This window comes from Convolutriloba macropyga, unplaced genomic scaffold (genome assembly GCF_964194025.1).
Source record: "Convolutriloba macropyga unplaced genomic scaffold, txConMacr16.3 SCAFFOLD_2927, whole genome shotgun sequence".
NCBI classification, from domain to species: domain Eukaryota; kingdom Metazoa; phylum Xenacoelomorpha; order Acoela; family Convolutidae; genus Convolutriloba; species Convolutriloba macropyga.
The window spans coordinates 14,633-31,000 of NW_027453323.1; the positions used below are offsets into that span (position 1 = coordinate 14,633).

Sequence of the window (16,368 nt, forward strand, 5' to 3'; positions counted from 1 at the left end):
CCGACATTTGAACTCGAAGTTGAAAAGTGGAGTCTACTTTTGGCCGCAAAATATTTTTTGTGAAAGCCCAGTCCACCAAAATGCAAAGGTTAGATTATTCAATTATTTTAGGAGCGCATTTTGCGTTTCATAGACTGGAAGCATATATCACTTTTAAAAGGAACCGAATTCCTTTTCAGGTGAATTGGCTCAAAATATTCGCAGATTTCACAAAGACGAACCAAAAAAATTGCTTAATAAGAGAAGCATCATTAACAAAACTTGAAAGATTAGGATAAGACAGACGAGAACAACCAAAAGGAACACTAATAGTGTGGAAGACTAACGGCAGCACAATCCCTCATTTTATTAATTAATTTTGATAAAATTGTCTCCGTTATATCGGTCGCGTGTTTAAGAAATGTGTTTGTGCTTTGTAAAAATTTGGTGCGCTTATCTTAATTAGCAGAAACCACAATTATTTTTTATGTTGTAAAATGTGGAAGTTGGAAAACGCTTTCATTGTTGGTACTGAAATATGTGTACCAGAATGCAAAAAATGGTATTTCATGCTCTCTTTGCAATAAATTCTTCCAATAAAAGTTTGGTGTGCTTATCTTTTTTTTTTGCCAAACTCGCTTCACTTAGAAGATCGAAAATTTTATGGAATGCCCTGACCGTCGACAATTTAGCGCAATTCAACATTGTTCAGTACAATTCACTGATTTAGGGTAAGCATGCAAAAAATAACGATTAAAAAAGCACAAGCTGTTAATTTTGTAAGAAATGCGTTAAATCCGTCGAAAAACTGCGACTCGCTGCTATATTGACCTCATCTTTTTCAAAATTTCATTCACCTCATTCACCATTAAACTAGTGTGACGTTTATCTGTGGAATCATTTTATGTTCTATGCTGTGCAGCCACCAAAATTTTTACGTCATTTCGCGGTGATCCCTCGATCATGGTATAACGTTTTTTCTAAAGTATCATAATTTAAAGACGTTTAAATTATGATACTTTAAATCATAATTTCATAATGATACTTTAATGATACTTTAAATCGTTTAAATTATGATACTTTAAATCATACTTTAAATCATAAATCATAATCATACGTTTAAATCATAATTTAAAGACGTGTGACGTTTATCTGTGGAATCATTTTATGTTCTATGCTGTGCAGCCAACAAAATTTTTACGTCATTTCGCGGTGATCCCTCGATCATGGTATAACGTTTTTTCTAAAGTATCATAATTTAAAGACTATGCAACAAAATAATAAGACAATGGGCAGTTCAAAAGTAGATTGCCGCAGCAGTGATTAGGTTTTAAACGGCAGGTGTATCTGGAGTATCACTGATCTGAATTTTCATTCAGCTATTGTAATGCTATCTTTACCTCTTATATTTGACCTGTTTTCGCTCTCTTATTTACTGGTTGTATTTTGTACATGATTGACTCTTTCTTTGTTTTTCATTGTCCTCTCGAATAAACAAATACTTTCTAATTAACACTAATAATAATAATAATAATAAAAATTGTTTATTGTATCCTGATATCTTTATCTTTTATCGATGAAGTTCTAATCCCGGGTCCATCACCATGTCCCAAAGTTGATAACCATACAATTTTAATATATGGACTCTAATGTACTGAACTCGTATCAATTCTTGTAATTATTTTCATTATATTGTCGAATCTTAGAAACTCCCATTGTAATTGAAGTATCACTAAAATTTTGTTATTAAAAACATCACCAGTTTAAATTCAATAACACTGACCGTTTGATGATACCATAGTTAAATATTGAATGCGCTATTTTGACTACAGAGAGTGTGTGGCGTGGCCAGAGGAGCCAGTGGACAGGAGTTATGAGGCATCTGGCAGACTAAAACAGTTGGCAGAACCCAAAAGAGAACACCCTGATTACAAACCTGACAGGTATGCATCGCGAACCTTATAACGTTGCAAAACAGAGTATCTCTGTTTATTCTCGAAAATTTGAAAAGAAAAACGAAAAGAAGCATTTTCGGGTTGATAAAAAACGTATCTCAAAAATCTAAACGATAATCGAAATTTCACTTGGCTTTGTTAGCTTTTTTGATTATCTAATAGTGAAAAAACCTAATAACTGAAAAAAAAATATTTGATGCTGCTGGTGAGCAGCATGTTGATGTATCCATAACCAAAAACTGTTTGTGATAGTGCTCGTAACAGTGCCCGTATTTTCGTATTTTTGCCCGAATTTTGATGATTCTCGTTTTTTTTTCGAGGAAACCTGCGTATATAGGCAATTTGTCCTCTCGCTGTCAAACGTTGCGACATTCGTACATTTGACTATTTTTCCTTCCAATCAATATCTTATTTGCTCATAATGTTCCAACTCGTCAACTTGAAAACACAAAATTCTTTGACCCCTGAATACATATTGACAGATAATTATGTGAATAAAGTCCTCGTACCACAAAAGCGGGCTGTCACCTGACTGCTTACGTTTCCCGAAATATAAGCATTATGAACATATCCTCAGTTCTTGTTAAAGTTGATAAAATCTCAATTTTTGTTCTATGTGGGCAAAAACTTCGATCAGTTCACTTTTCAATTTTTGAAATAGCTAAATGAATTTTTTCTAGAAAACTCAATTTGCTTGCTTTAGTTTGATCCAGATATTTTGATTTTTATAACTTTTCTTTACTGAGGTTTCCTTTGCTGACCATTAAAAAATTTTGCTAAAAGTTACGGGACTTTAATAACGTAATTAAGTTCTTCTACATAGTTAAGTGAATTCTCGATCAACAACTGCTGCAGACTCCAAAACTATTCAATTGAGCTGAGAATTGACTGCCACTTAAAGAAAAAAAGATGTCATGCAAATAAGTACTGCCAAATACTGGCTAAAATAATATTAGAATCACTGATGTGAGGTTTTTGGGTATGATTTAAGCTGAAACAGGTAAAACAAAAAATAAGTGTGGGGACGCCGGAACAAAAAAAATGTGCCTTGCAGTAAAGCTCCTCTCAGCTTACAAGTTTGCAGCTATTATAAAGATTAAAAGTTGTCTGATAATTCAACCCGAAAAATGCAACATGATGTACATCTGTTGTTCAGCATAAACATTTTGCACGAAAACCAAAATTTTAGAACAACAAAGTAGGGGATCGTTTCTGCTAGCGCCCCCAGCCTTATATAGCCGTTAAGTTTGTATCCAAAAAATCTAAGTTTTCGCGAATGGTAAGAGCGATATTTGCTTTTTGTTGAAACAAGAGTGTCTATGTAGATTGAAGGCAATTTTACAACAGTTTCCTTAAGAAGGTTTAAAAAACAAGCCCTTATTGTAGCCGATAGCACCAAAAATGATCTAATACATAAATTTTTATTGATGCTTACGTTAAATGCAATAAATTTTGGTTGGATACGTAATACTTTCAAACCATAGCTGTGCTAGCTTTAAGTAAATGCATATTGCTCATATATGTTCACGTATAAGATTACTTAGTTTTACATTATGTTTACACATTTATAAATGGGGGACGTTACGACGCAGAGGTATACCCAAATCGTCACGGGCAGATATGCCCGATGAGTGTATCTTGTGTTCGTGTTTTTTATCTTAATACAAAGAAAATGGAACAATATTGAGGAATGTGGTACGGTTGTACCTTATTTTAGTTCATATTCATTAAGTTGTACTAAATAATTTATTCTTGTCCTTGTCAGACTAAAAGTCATCATTTCATAATACAAGTAATTTACCGCCGACTAAAATGTCAATATTTCAGATTGTTCACATTCCCCACTTTTGATTATTATTCATTCTCTTGAATCCTGTTTCTGAATTCAGTTGCATTCAATCTAGTCTGTTTTGCACTAATCAAGCTCCTATTGGATTTGAGAAGGAAATCCACTCTCAATAATTTAGTCTGCACTCGCAACACGATTGCTACTAATTCTAATAAGTGGTAATCCACTAATTCAGTAAAAGTTGGATTCGCGCCTCGAATCCATTCATCTAACTCTAAGTGGATTAGTGACACGAATCGTATCTCTACAGTCAGAGATATCACATGGCGCAGTCAGCAACTAAAGAACGTGCACTCTTGGGAATCGAGCCCTTTTGGGATAAACCAACACTTGAACCTCCATTGCGATGGGATAGATGGCAGATCATGCTCAAATTGGCTATCATGGCTAAAGAAGGATTATCAATTGACACTCTCCTTGACGACCCTCCGGATAAAGTCACTCTACCCCCAGAACCCATCTACGAGGCTGATGTCGAAAATAGCACGGCTCAAAGTGAACGAGACCGACGTACTAGAAACGAGCAGCTCAAAAAAACCTTGGAAGTACGGTGATAGCAAAGCAGTCTCTCTAATATACCTCAGCTTGGGAATAGAAGGGAGACGAATATTCGGTTCACAAGAGCCGAATATCCAGATAGATAGAGTGACAACAAAAATTCTTTGGGATTGCCTTGATGGTGTATTCACGAAGCAAAGAAATATCACATTTGATTGATACACGTTTTTCACTCGGAAACAAATGAAAGGAGAACCTGTGGAAAAGTTCTACGGGTGCCTTCGAGAGTTGTCCCTAAACTGTGATTTGGGACGTCACGAAGAATCGATCATCCGAGATGTCTTTATTGCTAATATGCAAGATGGTGAAATTCAACGGGAACTACTAACGGGAAGAGACTCGGACGGCTAAAGAAGCCCTCGAGGTGGCAATGAACATTGAAAGGGGAATACAAAACCAATTGAAAATTTCTGGAACTTCCATTCCCAACACTACGAATGAAATTTCAAGTCAATCAAAAAATAGTGTCCAAGGGTCGTGGAATAGAACTCGAGCACCGACAAATCAATTTGTCAAACCTATGATTTGCCCAAATTGTGGCTATGGCTGGACTCCTTCTCATAGACAAAATTGCCCTGCCCGTGGAAAATCTTGTAAAAATTGTGGAATCGCTAATCACTTTGCAAAAGTTTGTCGCAAATCAAAACAACCTAGTAAACCGAAACCTAGAGTAAACTATGTAGATGACTCGGTTTCTGAGGCGGCTACAGTAGGTACTTCAACAACGGCGGCGGAACAAGTTAACAATATCAGCAAACTTCTACAGCAGAAAAGCATTGACGATGCCAATTATGATTCTGATTACGATGACTATAACGACAACTGTGTAGCTGCGATTTCCATCAAAACCGACACACGTGAAGTAGAACCTGTAAATTTAGACATTTATGTTGCAAATACATCCACAAGAGCATTGGTGGATTCGGACAGCGTATGCACTATTGTCAACAAAAGTCTGGCGGACACAGTGGTATTCGATTGCAAGGAAAGCTATTGGGTGGAGTCACCCGAAATACATGATTTGAAAACCTTTTCAAATGATATAATCAAGATTGTAGGTGTAATCAACACATCAATAAAGTGTAATGACTAGATTGCCACGGGCGTTGATGTAACTGTCGTGGAAGATGGTCACCGACCCATCATTGGACGAGATCTCTTTCCAAAGCTAGGCCTTTCTGTTATACAATTGAAACAAGTTGCTAATATTGATCAAAATCAATGTCCAATCAAGAGGCAGACCTCTTTTGATTTTCCAGATCTCATCAGCCGTGTCGGTAAATCTTTAAAACATTCAGTAAAGTCGACTTTCCATAATGAATTTACACCTACACATCAAAAAGGGCGACGAGTCCCAATTATTTTACAACCACTCGTTAATATAGAACTCCAAAATTTACCTGATGAAAAACACATCATAAAATTAAACAGTTGTTCAGATAAAAATTTCATTTCACCTATAGTCATTACAGTTAAAAGAGATAAAACAGTTAAATTAGCTTTAGATTCCAAAATCTTAAATAAATCTATTCATAAAAACAAATACCAAATGCCAAATATTGATAATTTGATTGACACAATCCAACAGAATTTAAATACATCTGCATCACAAGAAACAGCATATTATTCAACACTGGATTTGAAGTACGCATACAGTCAACTTAAATTAGATCCGGAAACGGCTCAACACTGTAATTTTAATATCATTAGCGGTGAGAAAACTGGAACATACCGTTTTATTACGGGCTTTTATGGTTTAACTGATATGCCAGCAGCTTTCCAAAAAGTGATGGATTACAATTTAGTCGGACTTCAAAATACTTACTGTTTTTTGGATGATATTATAGTAGTTAGTCGTGGCTCTAAAGATGACCTTTTAAAACTCGTCTATAAATGTTTAAAGAAACTAGATGAGGATAACTTACGAATTAACTTACCTAAATGTCATTTTGCAAAGACCGAAATTGAATGGTTGGGACATAAGTTTAGTCAATCAGGAATAGCTCCACTTGAGTCAAAAACAGCGGCAATCGCTTCACTACCAGCACCTAAAACTTTAAAACAACTTAGATCCTTCTTAGGTTCTGTTCATTACCTCGGAAAGTTTATTCCTAATTTATCTCAATTGTGTCATCCCCTTCGTCCTTTATTAAAAAAGAACACAAATTTCATTTGGAACACCGAACATGATGCACATTTTCAAGCAATTAAAGATAAAGTTGCAAACACCACAGAAAACACACACTATAATCCTCACTTGGAAACGCGGATCAAGTGCGACGCTTCACGAGCGGGTTTAGGAGCAGCATTAGAACAACGTTCGCCTTCGGGATGGCACACAGTGGCATTTGCCTCTCGTTTCCTCAACTCTAATGAGGAACGTTATAGTATTAATGAACTCGAATTATTAGGTGTGGTGTGGTCTGTAGAATATTTTAAATATTATTTATTTGGCAAATCATTTACAATTATCACAGATCACCGAGCATTACTATCAATTATGAAAGAGCATAGATAAAATAAATCTTATAATAGTAGATTAACACGCTGGATCGATCGTCTTTTACCTTTTGATTTTAATATTGAACATATACCCAGTGCAAAAATGGGGCTGGTAGATTATATTTCTCGTCAACGAAATCAAAAAGCAAAAGTTACAAAAAATATGACGAGGAATTTGCGGTAGCAACAATTACCCGCATTCGTGACGCGATTGCAGCAATTTATGTAAATACCACACCACAAACCTGTCAATCACAGCACTTTAACAGCGTTCCTCACACAAATTCCACACGTGCCTCGCATCCTCGCTTAACAAACAATTCTCAATTGCTTTCTGCCATTAATCGAAATACAACTCAGTTGCTTCTTGAAAATTCTGCAAACGCAGCACAATTCCAATCTCTCTCTACCAGTAATACAAAGCCAGTTCAAATCCAGTCTCAATTCAATCGCCCCTCATACACATCACATATCCTTTCAATTAGTAATCACAAAATGAGCAGCTCTGCATCTAATCCGCAAACTCCCCCTACACACAGCCGGGTCACATTCCAATCTACCCCCAATTCTAATACCACCCGATCATCAAATGACGGACAAATTTCCCCCAACTTGGAATTGTCAAAAGAAGAGGTCTCTGAGAACAACTTGACGCAACTCTTCACAAAGGGATTCTTAGCAGTTCTCACCAGTAAAGACGCTGTTCTAAAGGAAGTACGCGACTGCTTTCTTCAAAACGACCCCCAAAGGTGTAAGGAAAAGAATCCTTACCTCTTCTCATACTGGAGGGATTTGCATATCCGCTCGGGATGTGTTTGTGTGGACGAACGCGTTGCGATTCCACACTCAATTCAAGACGCGGTCTTGGAAAGCCTCCACTTAACGCATCCAGGATGTTGGGGCATGATAACGCTCGGGCAATACGCATTCTGGCCGTATATGCACCGAGAAATTTTGAACAAAGCGGCCACGTGCAAGTCTTGTACTGATATTGGTAAGAATCTTAAACCTGTTATTCCGGCATCTAAATGGAAACCTTTATTGCCATGTACAGAACCGAATGAAGAAATACAAATTGACTTTGGAGGTCCCATCACCAATGAAAAAGATCAAGATATCCATTTTCTTGCATGCATTGATCGCTTTTCTAAATATCCTTCTGTAGAAGTAGTTGATAAAGCTAATGGACCTAATGTTAATAAATTTCTAGATGACTACATTCAAATTCACGGTGTCCCTCGAAACATCAGATTAGATCAAGCACGTTGCCTAATAGGTTATAAAGTTAAAAACTTTTGTAAACAACATAATATTAACATTATCACTGCCCCAGCAAACGATCATAGAGCTATAGGATTAGTGGAGCGTTTGATACAAACTATTAAAAGACGCTTAGGCTGTATGAAATTAGACACTAGAAATAATACATTCACAATTAAAGAAGCAATTAAGTCAATTGTATACCAATTACGTATTTGTAAACAAAAGACGACAAACGTAACACCTTTCCAAGCACATTTTGGAAGAAAGCCAAATACACCACTAAGTAATATAAGTACATCACCTTAATCATCTAATCTATCATATGAGAACATTCTTCACCACTATTTAGACGCTGATACTGTCCCAGTTGAAGATTACTTGGAGGAAAATGGATGGGTGACGGGAGATGGCAGTGACTTTGGGAGATCGCATTTTGATTGACGAGGCCATGCAGAGAGCTCAGGTAGACGCGGGTCGTCGCTACAATGGCGATTTACAACAAGTCTGTCTCCCGTTTCATTCTGCATCCAAAATTGAATAATCCAATCCCTCGGACAGAGCAATCACTTGACCTCAAGTTGGCCCGGAAGGTAACGAAGCGCTCGAAACGAGATCTTCGCGGACTCTGGGAAACTCTGGCCCCCGGCAGTACAGTGGTCCGTACATCCAACACAACTACAGTCTTTAAGGAGCCAGGAGTACCGGAAGTCAGTGTACGCAATAGCGATATTGCTAAATTCGGCACTCGTGCCGAACGCAATACTGATTTATGGGAGTACGCTAAACGTCGACCTTTGTCGTATGAAAAAACGACAGAGGAAAAAATCGCACAAGACACCAAAGACTTGAAGAAAAAATTTCGCGGAGAAATTAAAATCCGTCACCGCCCCAATCAGTCTGATGCAGCATCGGGAGTCTCGTCTGCAAACAGCAACAATTCTAAAGCGATGGCGTCTAGAAAACCCCGAAAACCCTAAGCAGGAGGCAAACGATCCCGTACTACATCTACCACACTGAACACCTCTAATGCATCATCAGTTGCAGCCTCCTCTGCAACATCATCAGTTGCTTCTCCATCAACTTCACACACTAAACGTAATCGCCGCGCGCCTGACTACTACGGATTCGAAAGTTCGGTGTGTTCTATGAGTGACGATTCAGCTGCTCCCGTATCTAAAAAACAAAGATCAGCAAATCCTGTGATAGAAACTATCATCCATGAAGAAGCAGCACAGCCTCCCGTTCCTGCTACGGATTACGAATTGCGAGTGGTGAGCCCTCCTGCACCCCCTCCAGTGGGAACATGGTCACCCGTGGATTATGATTATGACGATTATGCACGGGAAATAAGTTTCAGCGTCTTTGACGCCGAAAACCAAATTTAATTTAAAACTAATTAAACTTTCATCATTATTTGTTCAATTGTTAAAAATTTCAATCCTGTAATTGTTGAGTTAAATGTGGAATGGTATTACTTTTCCACTCATCTTTATGTTTAGTGTTTACCTTAAATTTGTGTTCGTGTTGGGTATTCTTTGTTAAATTTGATGTTGCTAATGTAGCCATATCTCCGATGTTATACTTTTGCTGGATTCGCATCACGAATGTGCTTTAATTTATTTTGCGTGCAAACATTTTACGGGATATGATTAACCGTTTACATTGTCTAATTTATTTCAACATTCGAGCCACTTTTCCAATATTCCTCAACTACTTGTCTGTTGTTGCTCATAATCTTTATTATTTATACTAACCAGTACATATGTTAATATTATCATAAATTTTTCACTGTGCAGTTTAAAATTTTGCTCAGCCCAGGATATGTGGTACGATTGTACCCTATTTTAGTTCATATTCATTAAGTTGTACTAAATAGTTTATTCTTGTCCTTGTGAGACTAAAAGTCATCATTTCATAGTGCAAGTAATTTACCGCCGACTAAAAAGTCAATATTTCAGATTGTTCACATTCCCCCACTTTTGATTATTATTCATTCTCTTGAATCTTGTTTCTGAATTCAGTTGCATTCAATCTAGTCTGTTTTGCACTAGTCAAGCTCCTATTGGATTTGAGAAGGAAATCCACTCTCAATAATTTAGTGTGCACTCGCAACACGATTGCTACTAATTCTAATAAAAGGTAATCCACTAATTCAGTAAAAGTTGGATTCGCGCCTCGAATCCATTCATCTAACTCTAAGTGGATTAGTGACACGAATCGTATCTCTACAGTCAGAGGTATCACAAGGAAAATAGCTACCTTAGCGGAAACCGGCAAAATGGAAGGGAAATTAGCAACCCGTGTTCGCAAAAGTGTCCTAATCCTAGCCGCGAAATACAAATACAAACTATAACATATTTTTCGCACGGCTTGTATCATGCATCTGCTCCATTTATGTATCAATTTTTCGAACGCAATGTAGTTCGATTTCGCATATAATTCGCAATTAAGCCTAACTTAATTACTACTTATTTAATTAAGCCTAACGTATCACTACTAGTAGTACTTTATTACTACTTTATTACTACTTATAGTACTTTATTACTATTTATCACTACTTATTGGTACCTTTTAATATTACTCATTAAAATCGGCCAGTACCACATTGATATACAAAGCCTTTGATGTGCGAGGGATTTTTCGGGAAAAAAATCAGTTTTGGTGGTTGCATGTATTTAAAGCACTTTAGAGCTTTGAAAGCTTCAATTAAATCTTTATTAAAGTGCTTATTGCATGCTCAAAATGCGCACGAATAATAGATAACTAAATTGAGCGGAAACGTGCTACAAGACTTGTAACCTACTTTTCGTTCCGAATGTTCTTTTATTTCGCAAAATCGGCGAAACCCCCTTTTGCGAAAAGTATGATACAAAGGATGTCTCCTACTATCGTTCATTGTATGTATCTAATTTTCGAGCCAATTTTACGGATGCGGAAGTTTTGGGGTATACCTCTGCGTCGTAGTGGTGCCTAACTAAGCGGTGGGGGGCGCTAGCAGAGAAGATCCGAAGAAGGTATATTATTTTTTTGATATTTTAAAACCTTTTTCAAATTTGTTTTTTCATGCTATCTGTTCTGTTCATTAACCTTTTTTGTATTCCTTTGAAACTTGATACATCGGGTGAATAATTTTTAAACATATAAATTCTTAGTAGCTTAAGCTACTTGAAAGGCAAAAACGTACAAATTTTTTTCAAACTGTGTATTTTAAACGCCATTATTATGATGACGGTCACTACGGTCGTCAAATCAACTTTGGCTAAAACATATCGAAGGATAGATGTTTTCGGTCCAATTAAATTCGTGGTAATAATTGCACTAAATTTGCACTAAAGTTTAAGAAGTATCTTTTGGTGGCCAATTTTGATACTAGATGGTGAGATACGTTTTGTGGGTCTAGTTGCTTTCGACCTTATTTTTTTATTTTATCAACTATAATTCAACGTGAATCTATTGGTTTATTTTTTCGAAAACATGTGCTTGTTTGTGAACATACATACTTTTATACCAAATTCAAGGAGCATTGATTTTATAGATTAGCGTTTAACTTTAAAACAAAACGTTTATTTAACTAAATTAAGTGTAACTTTTCAAACTTAATACCATGCTCATCATTAACTGTGGTAATATAACAGATTACGCAGCTTATGATCTGCGATTTTTGATGCTGTAGACCTTCGGTGTACTGGCCAGAAAGAGACCCAGAGCAGAAACTTGCGGAGGAGGCATCGGAGAGGGTGCAGGAGTTAGCGAGACCCAAAGACAGAAAGGATAAAGACATCAGGTACGTGTGGAAAATGAATCGCCCGGGTTGACCCGTCTTTGAAACCATAAAAAAGACCATAAATGGTTCTTGGAAACCATCCGTAAGACCATAAATGTTTCCATCCAAGAAGGGCCAAAATTTCGTGTATGTTCTTGCTATGGTTTCCAAGAACCATAAATGGTTTTGTTTATGATTTCAAGCATTCCATACAAGATTGATAGGAAAGAATGGCAAACAAGTGGAACCATTAATTCCATTTATGGTCTTACTTATGGTTTCCACGAACCATTTATGGTCAGACATATGGTATCCAAGAACCATTTTTGGTCTTATATATGGTTTCCAAAACACCATTTATGGTTAGACATACAATTTCCAAATACTATTCATGATCCTATATAACTAATGCGTTTATTAACTAATTTTTGTTCCGACCCCACTTGTGGGGGGGGGGGGAGGAACTATATACTCAAACGCTTTTTTTTGTTCAGACAATTTTTGCCGATCGATATATTCATCGTAGAGAACTGTGAGTGGTATCATTAAAAAGCTCGTCCAGCGTAGAATTCAAAATATAAAAATACTTTTCTGAAATTTGATTTATTCGAGGTTTGAAGTTTGATGTGAACACGGGATATTTGGTTCACTTTTGTTCACCTTTATCGTAATTTTTGTTCGAATTAACATTTTTTCCATAAAAAACTTAATTCAAACTTACCTTTCACGCTACAAAATGCATCCACTTGGTGTTCCTAATAGACGAAAGACGATCAAAAAGAATAGTTCGGATCTTACAGGGAAATTTACTATCAGAAAAATTCGAATTTCATTTGAGAGCTGTATTTTTTTTAGAAAATTTTATATATTTTTTTGTTTTTTAAGTCACTAAGAGAATAGCCACTAGGCGAGAAAAGGCTATATCGGGTCTCATAGGAAAGTTTACTATAAAACAATGGAAATGAATTTGAGAGCTGATTTTTTCAAGAAAGCTTTTCATATTGTTTTTTTATTCATTTAGAGACTAGTCCTTTTTCATATCAAGTTTCTGTTAAGACAAACTTCTTTTACATTCAAATAATGCCCAATGAACAAAAAAAGGAATCGCTGATTTTTTTTTCGGCTTCGACACTCAATGCTCTTAATTTTTTAATGAAATTTTGATTTTCTTTTTGAGATTTTACTGAATTTTTGAAGTCTTATGCCATGGACAAGTTGATTAAAATTGCAATAGTCTTCTTAATGAGCATTAAGTGAACCCATCTACTGCTTTGAGTGGACAACAAATGGTTGTTAAGACATTGAAAATTATATTTTTTCGAATAATTTCTTGAACGTTAGCAGATCTTAAACTTAATTTTGCGAACTGTAAGTCAGTCTCAGAAATGAACGGGCCCCCGTATTTTGTTCTAAAACCAAATTTATTTGGCTAAAAAATTATCTTCCTTTATTGGCTTTATGCTTTAATGCGACGAGTTTCCATATAGTTTTTTTCATTTTTTAATATTTTCTTTTCGTAATTTTGTTTTCTTTTGGAATCTTATCGCATTTTCCTAATATTGATAGTTTCCATCGGATCAGCAAAGAGGTTAAAACAATCACGGATAAAGTTTTCAGAGAAAAATTTTTGAATTAAATGGCTTCGACACTTTCTTCTTGCAATTTTCCTATTAATTTTCGGTCTGTATTTGTTATTGTTTTCATAGTCATAAGACTTATTCTGATTTTCTATTGCTGACTGGTCAACAGCAAACAACTTTTTTTTCCATCGAGGCAAAGCGTAGCGTTTTTATTGACCTCCGTTGAAAGCTATTGAAATTAATGTCGCTGATACTACAGGTTGTCTCAAAGATTTCGTGGTTTTAAAATATTTGTTCAGGTTTGCTGATTTTTGAAGTCTTATAGTTAAAGAAAGAGGTATACTATTAATGTTGAAAAATTATTTGAAGATAGAGTTGTTTGCACGGAAAAATTCATTTTTTAATGACTTCGACAGTTTTGTCTCATTTTTTTTAGAACTTGCTATTTTTGTTGTTTAATGTATTTAGTAGTCGTTTTATGTAAAGGTAAAGTGCTGAGAGATTTCATAAGCTTCTAATTGAGCATTTAATGAATGATAGTACTCTATGCAGTTAGTGCATAGCGAATAGTCCTAAATTTTATAATGTTCGTTTTCAATATTTTTTTATTTTCCTTTTTTTGTTAATTGTATTGTTTTTTGTATAGTTTTTGTTGTTCTTTTCGTCAACTTGTTGTTACTATTTTTTATCATTCAGAGGTCCTATCCAACTCCTATATCTGACAATATTTGTGTTTTTTCCTCTTCTTTTACCACGCTCGCGTAATAACAGAGCCCAATTATTTTCATATGAGGCCCAAGTGAACTTATTTAATTGTTCAATATAATTGTAGCCTGATTACTATAGATAACAACTGAAATAAAAAAATAACATTTAGATAATAGCTAATGATTATAACCGCCTCAAGGATTTGTGTTTTCGCAGATTAGTTGTAATTTCTTGAGCTGTTCTGTATCTTTAGTCGGTTTCTATGGCTTAGTCTAAACAAAGACGGGTCCTATGAGTTTCATAAAGACTTTATAATATACTCGTCAAGAATTGTTTTGCTAAAATCATCTGATTTTTCGGACGTTTGAATTTATTTGGTTTAAAAAATGTTGATAGATTTTTGAGTTTCGCCACATTTATTTTTACTTGTTACCTAGTCTTATTAAGGAAAAGTCCCATCTGCTGTATATATAAGGTAAAAGAAAATTTGTGCAGTTAAGGTTTTATCTGATTGCATTTTGACGTTGTTTACTATTAGGTGCTTTTACGTTTAGATATTGAGTTTTTGCCGTTATTTTTTTAGTTTTGCTTATGCTTATTTTGTTTTTTTTTCGTAGTCTCTTTAGTGGCAGATCTTGTGAGCGTTGTAATGAGGCATGACATAATGTAACTCAATTAGTTGTTTGGTTGTGAAACGATTTTGTACAACTCAAACATCTATTTTTGGTTATCTCTTTATTTGGTTGACAATTAAGTGAATAATGTAGATCGGCTCGGGTCGGAACTTCATGCGCAAACGCACTTTAACGAGTTTCCTTGTTTATACATCAGCATGGAAAATATCTGTTAAGCAGTAACATGCAATCTTTTATTTTTTATCTCTGAATCACATTTTTATCCCATGAAAAATGATGTTTTTAAAAAGTAAGATTCCAAATTAACAATAGAGAACTAATCTAAATTGATAGACGTATATGATTTATAAAAGAAATTGTTTTTTTTATTTTGGTACATTTTCTAACTAAATTAATTAACCTATTTGCTTGCTAAATTTACTTAGTTCAAAAAAACTATTGTTCAAATTTGTAGCTTTAAGTTTTCAATAGCAATACAATGTTTTTTCAAGCTTTTAATAATGTTGGGCAAAATTATATCAATAATGTGTTTGCTCGTGTAACCATGAAACTATAATTGGTCTGGATATGGCTTCCAAGAATTCCTAAGCTCTGATGGAAGAAAAAGAAAACATTTTTGGTCTTAATAATGGCACCCGTCGTTTGGGATCACATTCATTTTTGCGTAATGTTCAAGATAAAGTAGCTGAGAAAAAAAGTTTATTTTTCTAGTCCCGGAGAAATGTACTACTATTAAAACTGAGTTGTGAGTTATGTCGGTATTTCAGAGAAGCGGAGTGGGCAGTGAGTAAGGGTGCAAAGAGTGCGACAGCCTCGGAGAGGATAGGGCAATTAGCCCAACACAAGGAGTTCTCCCCCCACTACCACATGCCAAGAGAGGTCAAGTCAGGGGTGTCCCCGGCAGCGAAAGAGGCCAAAGCCACACAGCGAGTGTGTGAACTGGCTAAGCCTAGGAAGTTATACGAGAAAGATTATGAGGTGAGAGAAAGATTCAATTCTCAGTTTTTGCGCTTCCTAGTTGCATGAAATATATATTCCTAAACCATCTCAATCAGAAACAAATGTGCACTATTTTTGAGCTTGTTTTGGTCTACTAAATCCGGCATTAAAATTTGTTTTGGGCGCTCACAATTATTGACCACCATTAGCCAGAAATTTCCCGGACCCTCGTCCCATAGTATGCCAGTACTGAAACATTGTATTCCAATTGTATATCGTCGGCCAAGTACTGTATCAGTGTATCCTAAGAGTATATGGTCACCCCATTATGTGCAGTGTATTCCCATAGATACTTTTTTTTCTGAAAACAGACTGAGCATTCTTGGTTTTGATTCCCATAATGTTCATAGCAAAATCATAGAAAATTGCGAAAATTTCGAAAAAAAAATTTGAATTTTTGGGCGATGCACTTTTTGAGCATGATGATGCCTTATAATCTTAAAACGTTGCAAGTAACGTATTAAGATTAGCAGAAAACCCGCCAAAACCAGTAAAAACACGCCAAAACCAGAAAATACAATCTGGGAACCAGGAAACTGCCAAATTTGGACCGAAATTGCAGATTTTTATGGTTTTT

General features: G+C 35.6%; 1 protein-coding gene across 1 annotated transcript in view; it reads left to right on the forward strand.

The window, feature by feature from the left end:
- Positions 1-15,770, forward strand: part of LOC142358210 (uncharacterized) — a gene marked incomplete at both ends in the record, with an annotated part of 29,522 nt that extends 13,752 nt beyond the window's left edge. The window contains 3 exons of the mRNA XM_075409660.1: positions 1,812-1,922; positions 11,780-11,890; positions 15,560-15,770. Of these exons, the coding sequence (XP_075265775.1) occupies positions 1,812-1,922; positions 11,780-11,890; positions 15,560-15,770 (433 nt within the window). The remainder of the gene's footprint in view (positions 1-1,811; positions 1,923-11,779; positions 11,891-15,559) is intronic.
- Between the last annotated feature and the right edge of the window lie 598 nt (positions 15,771-16,368).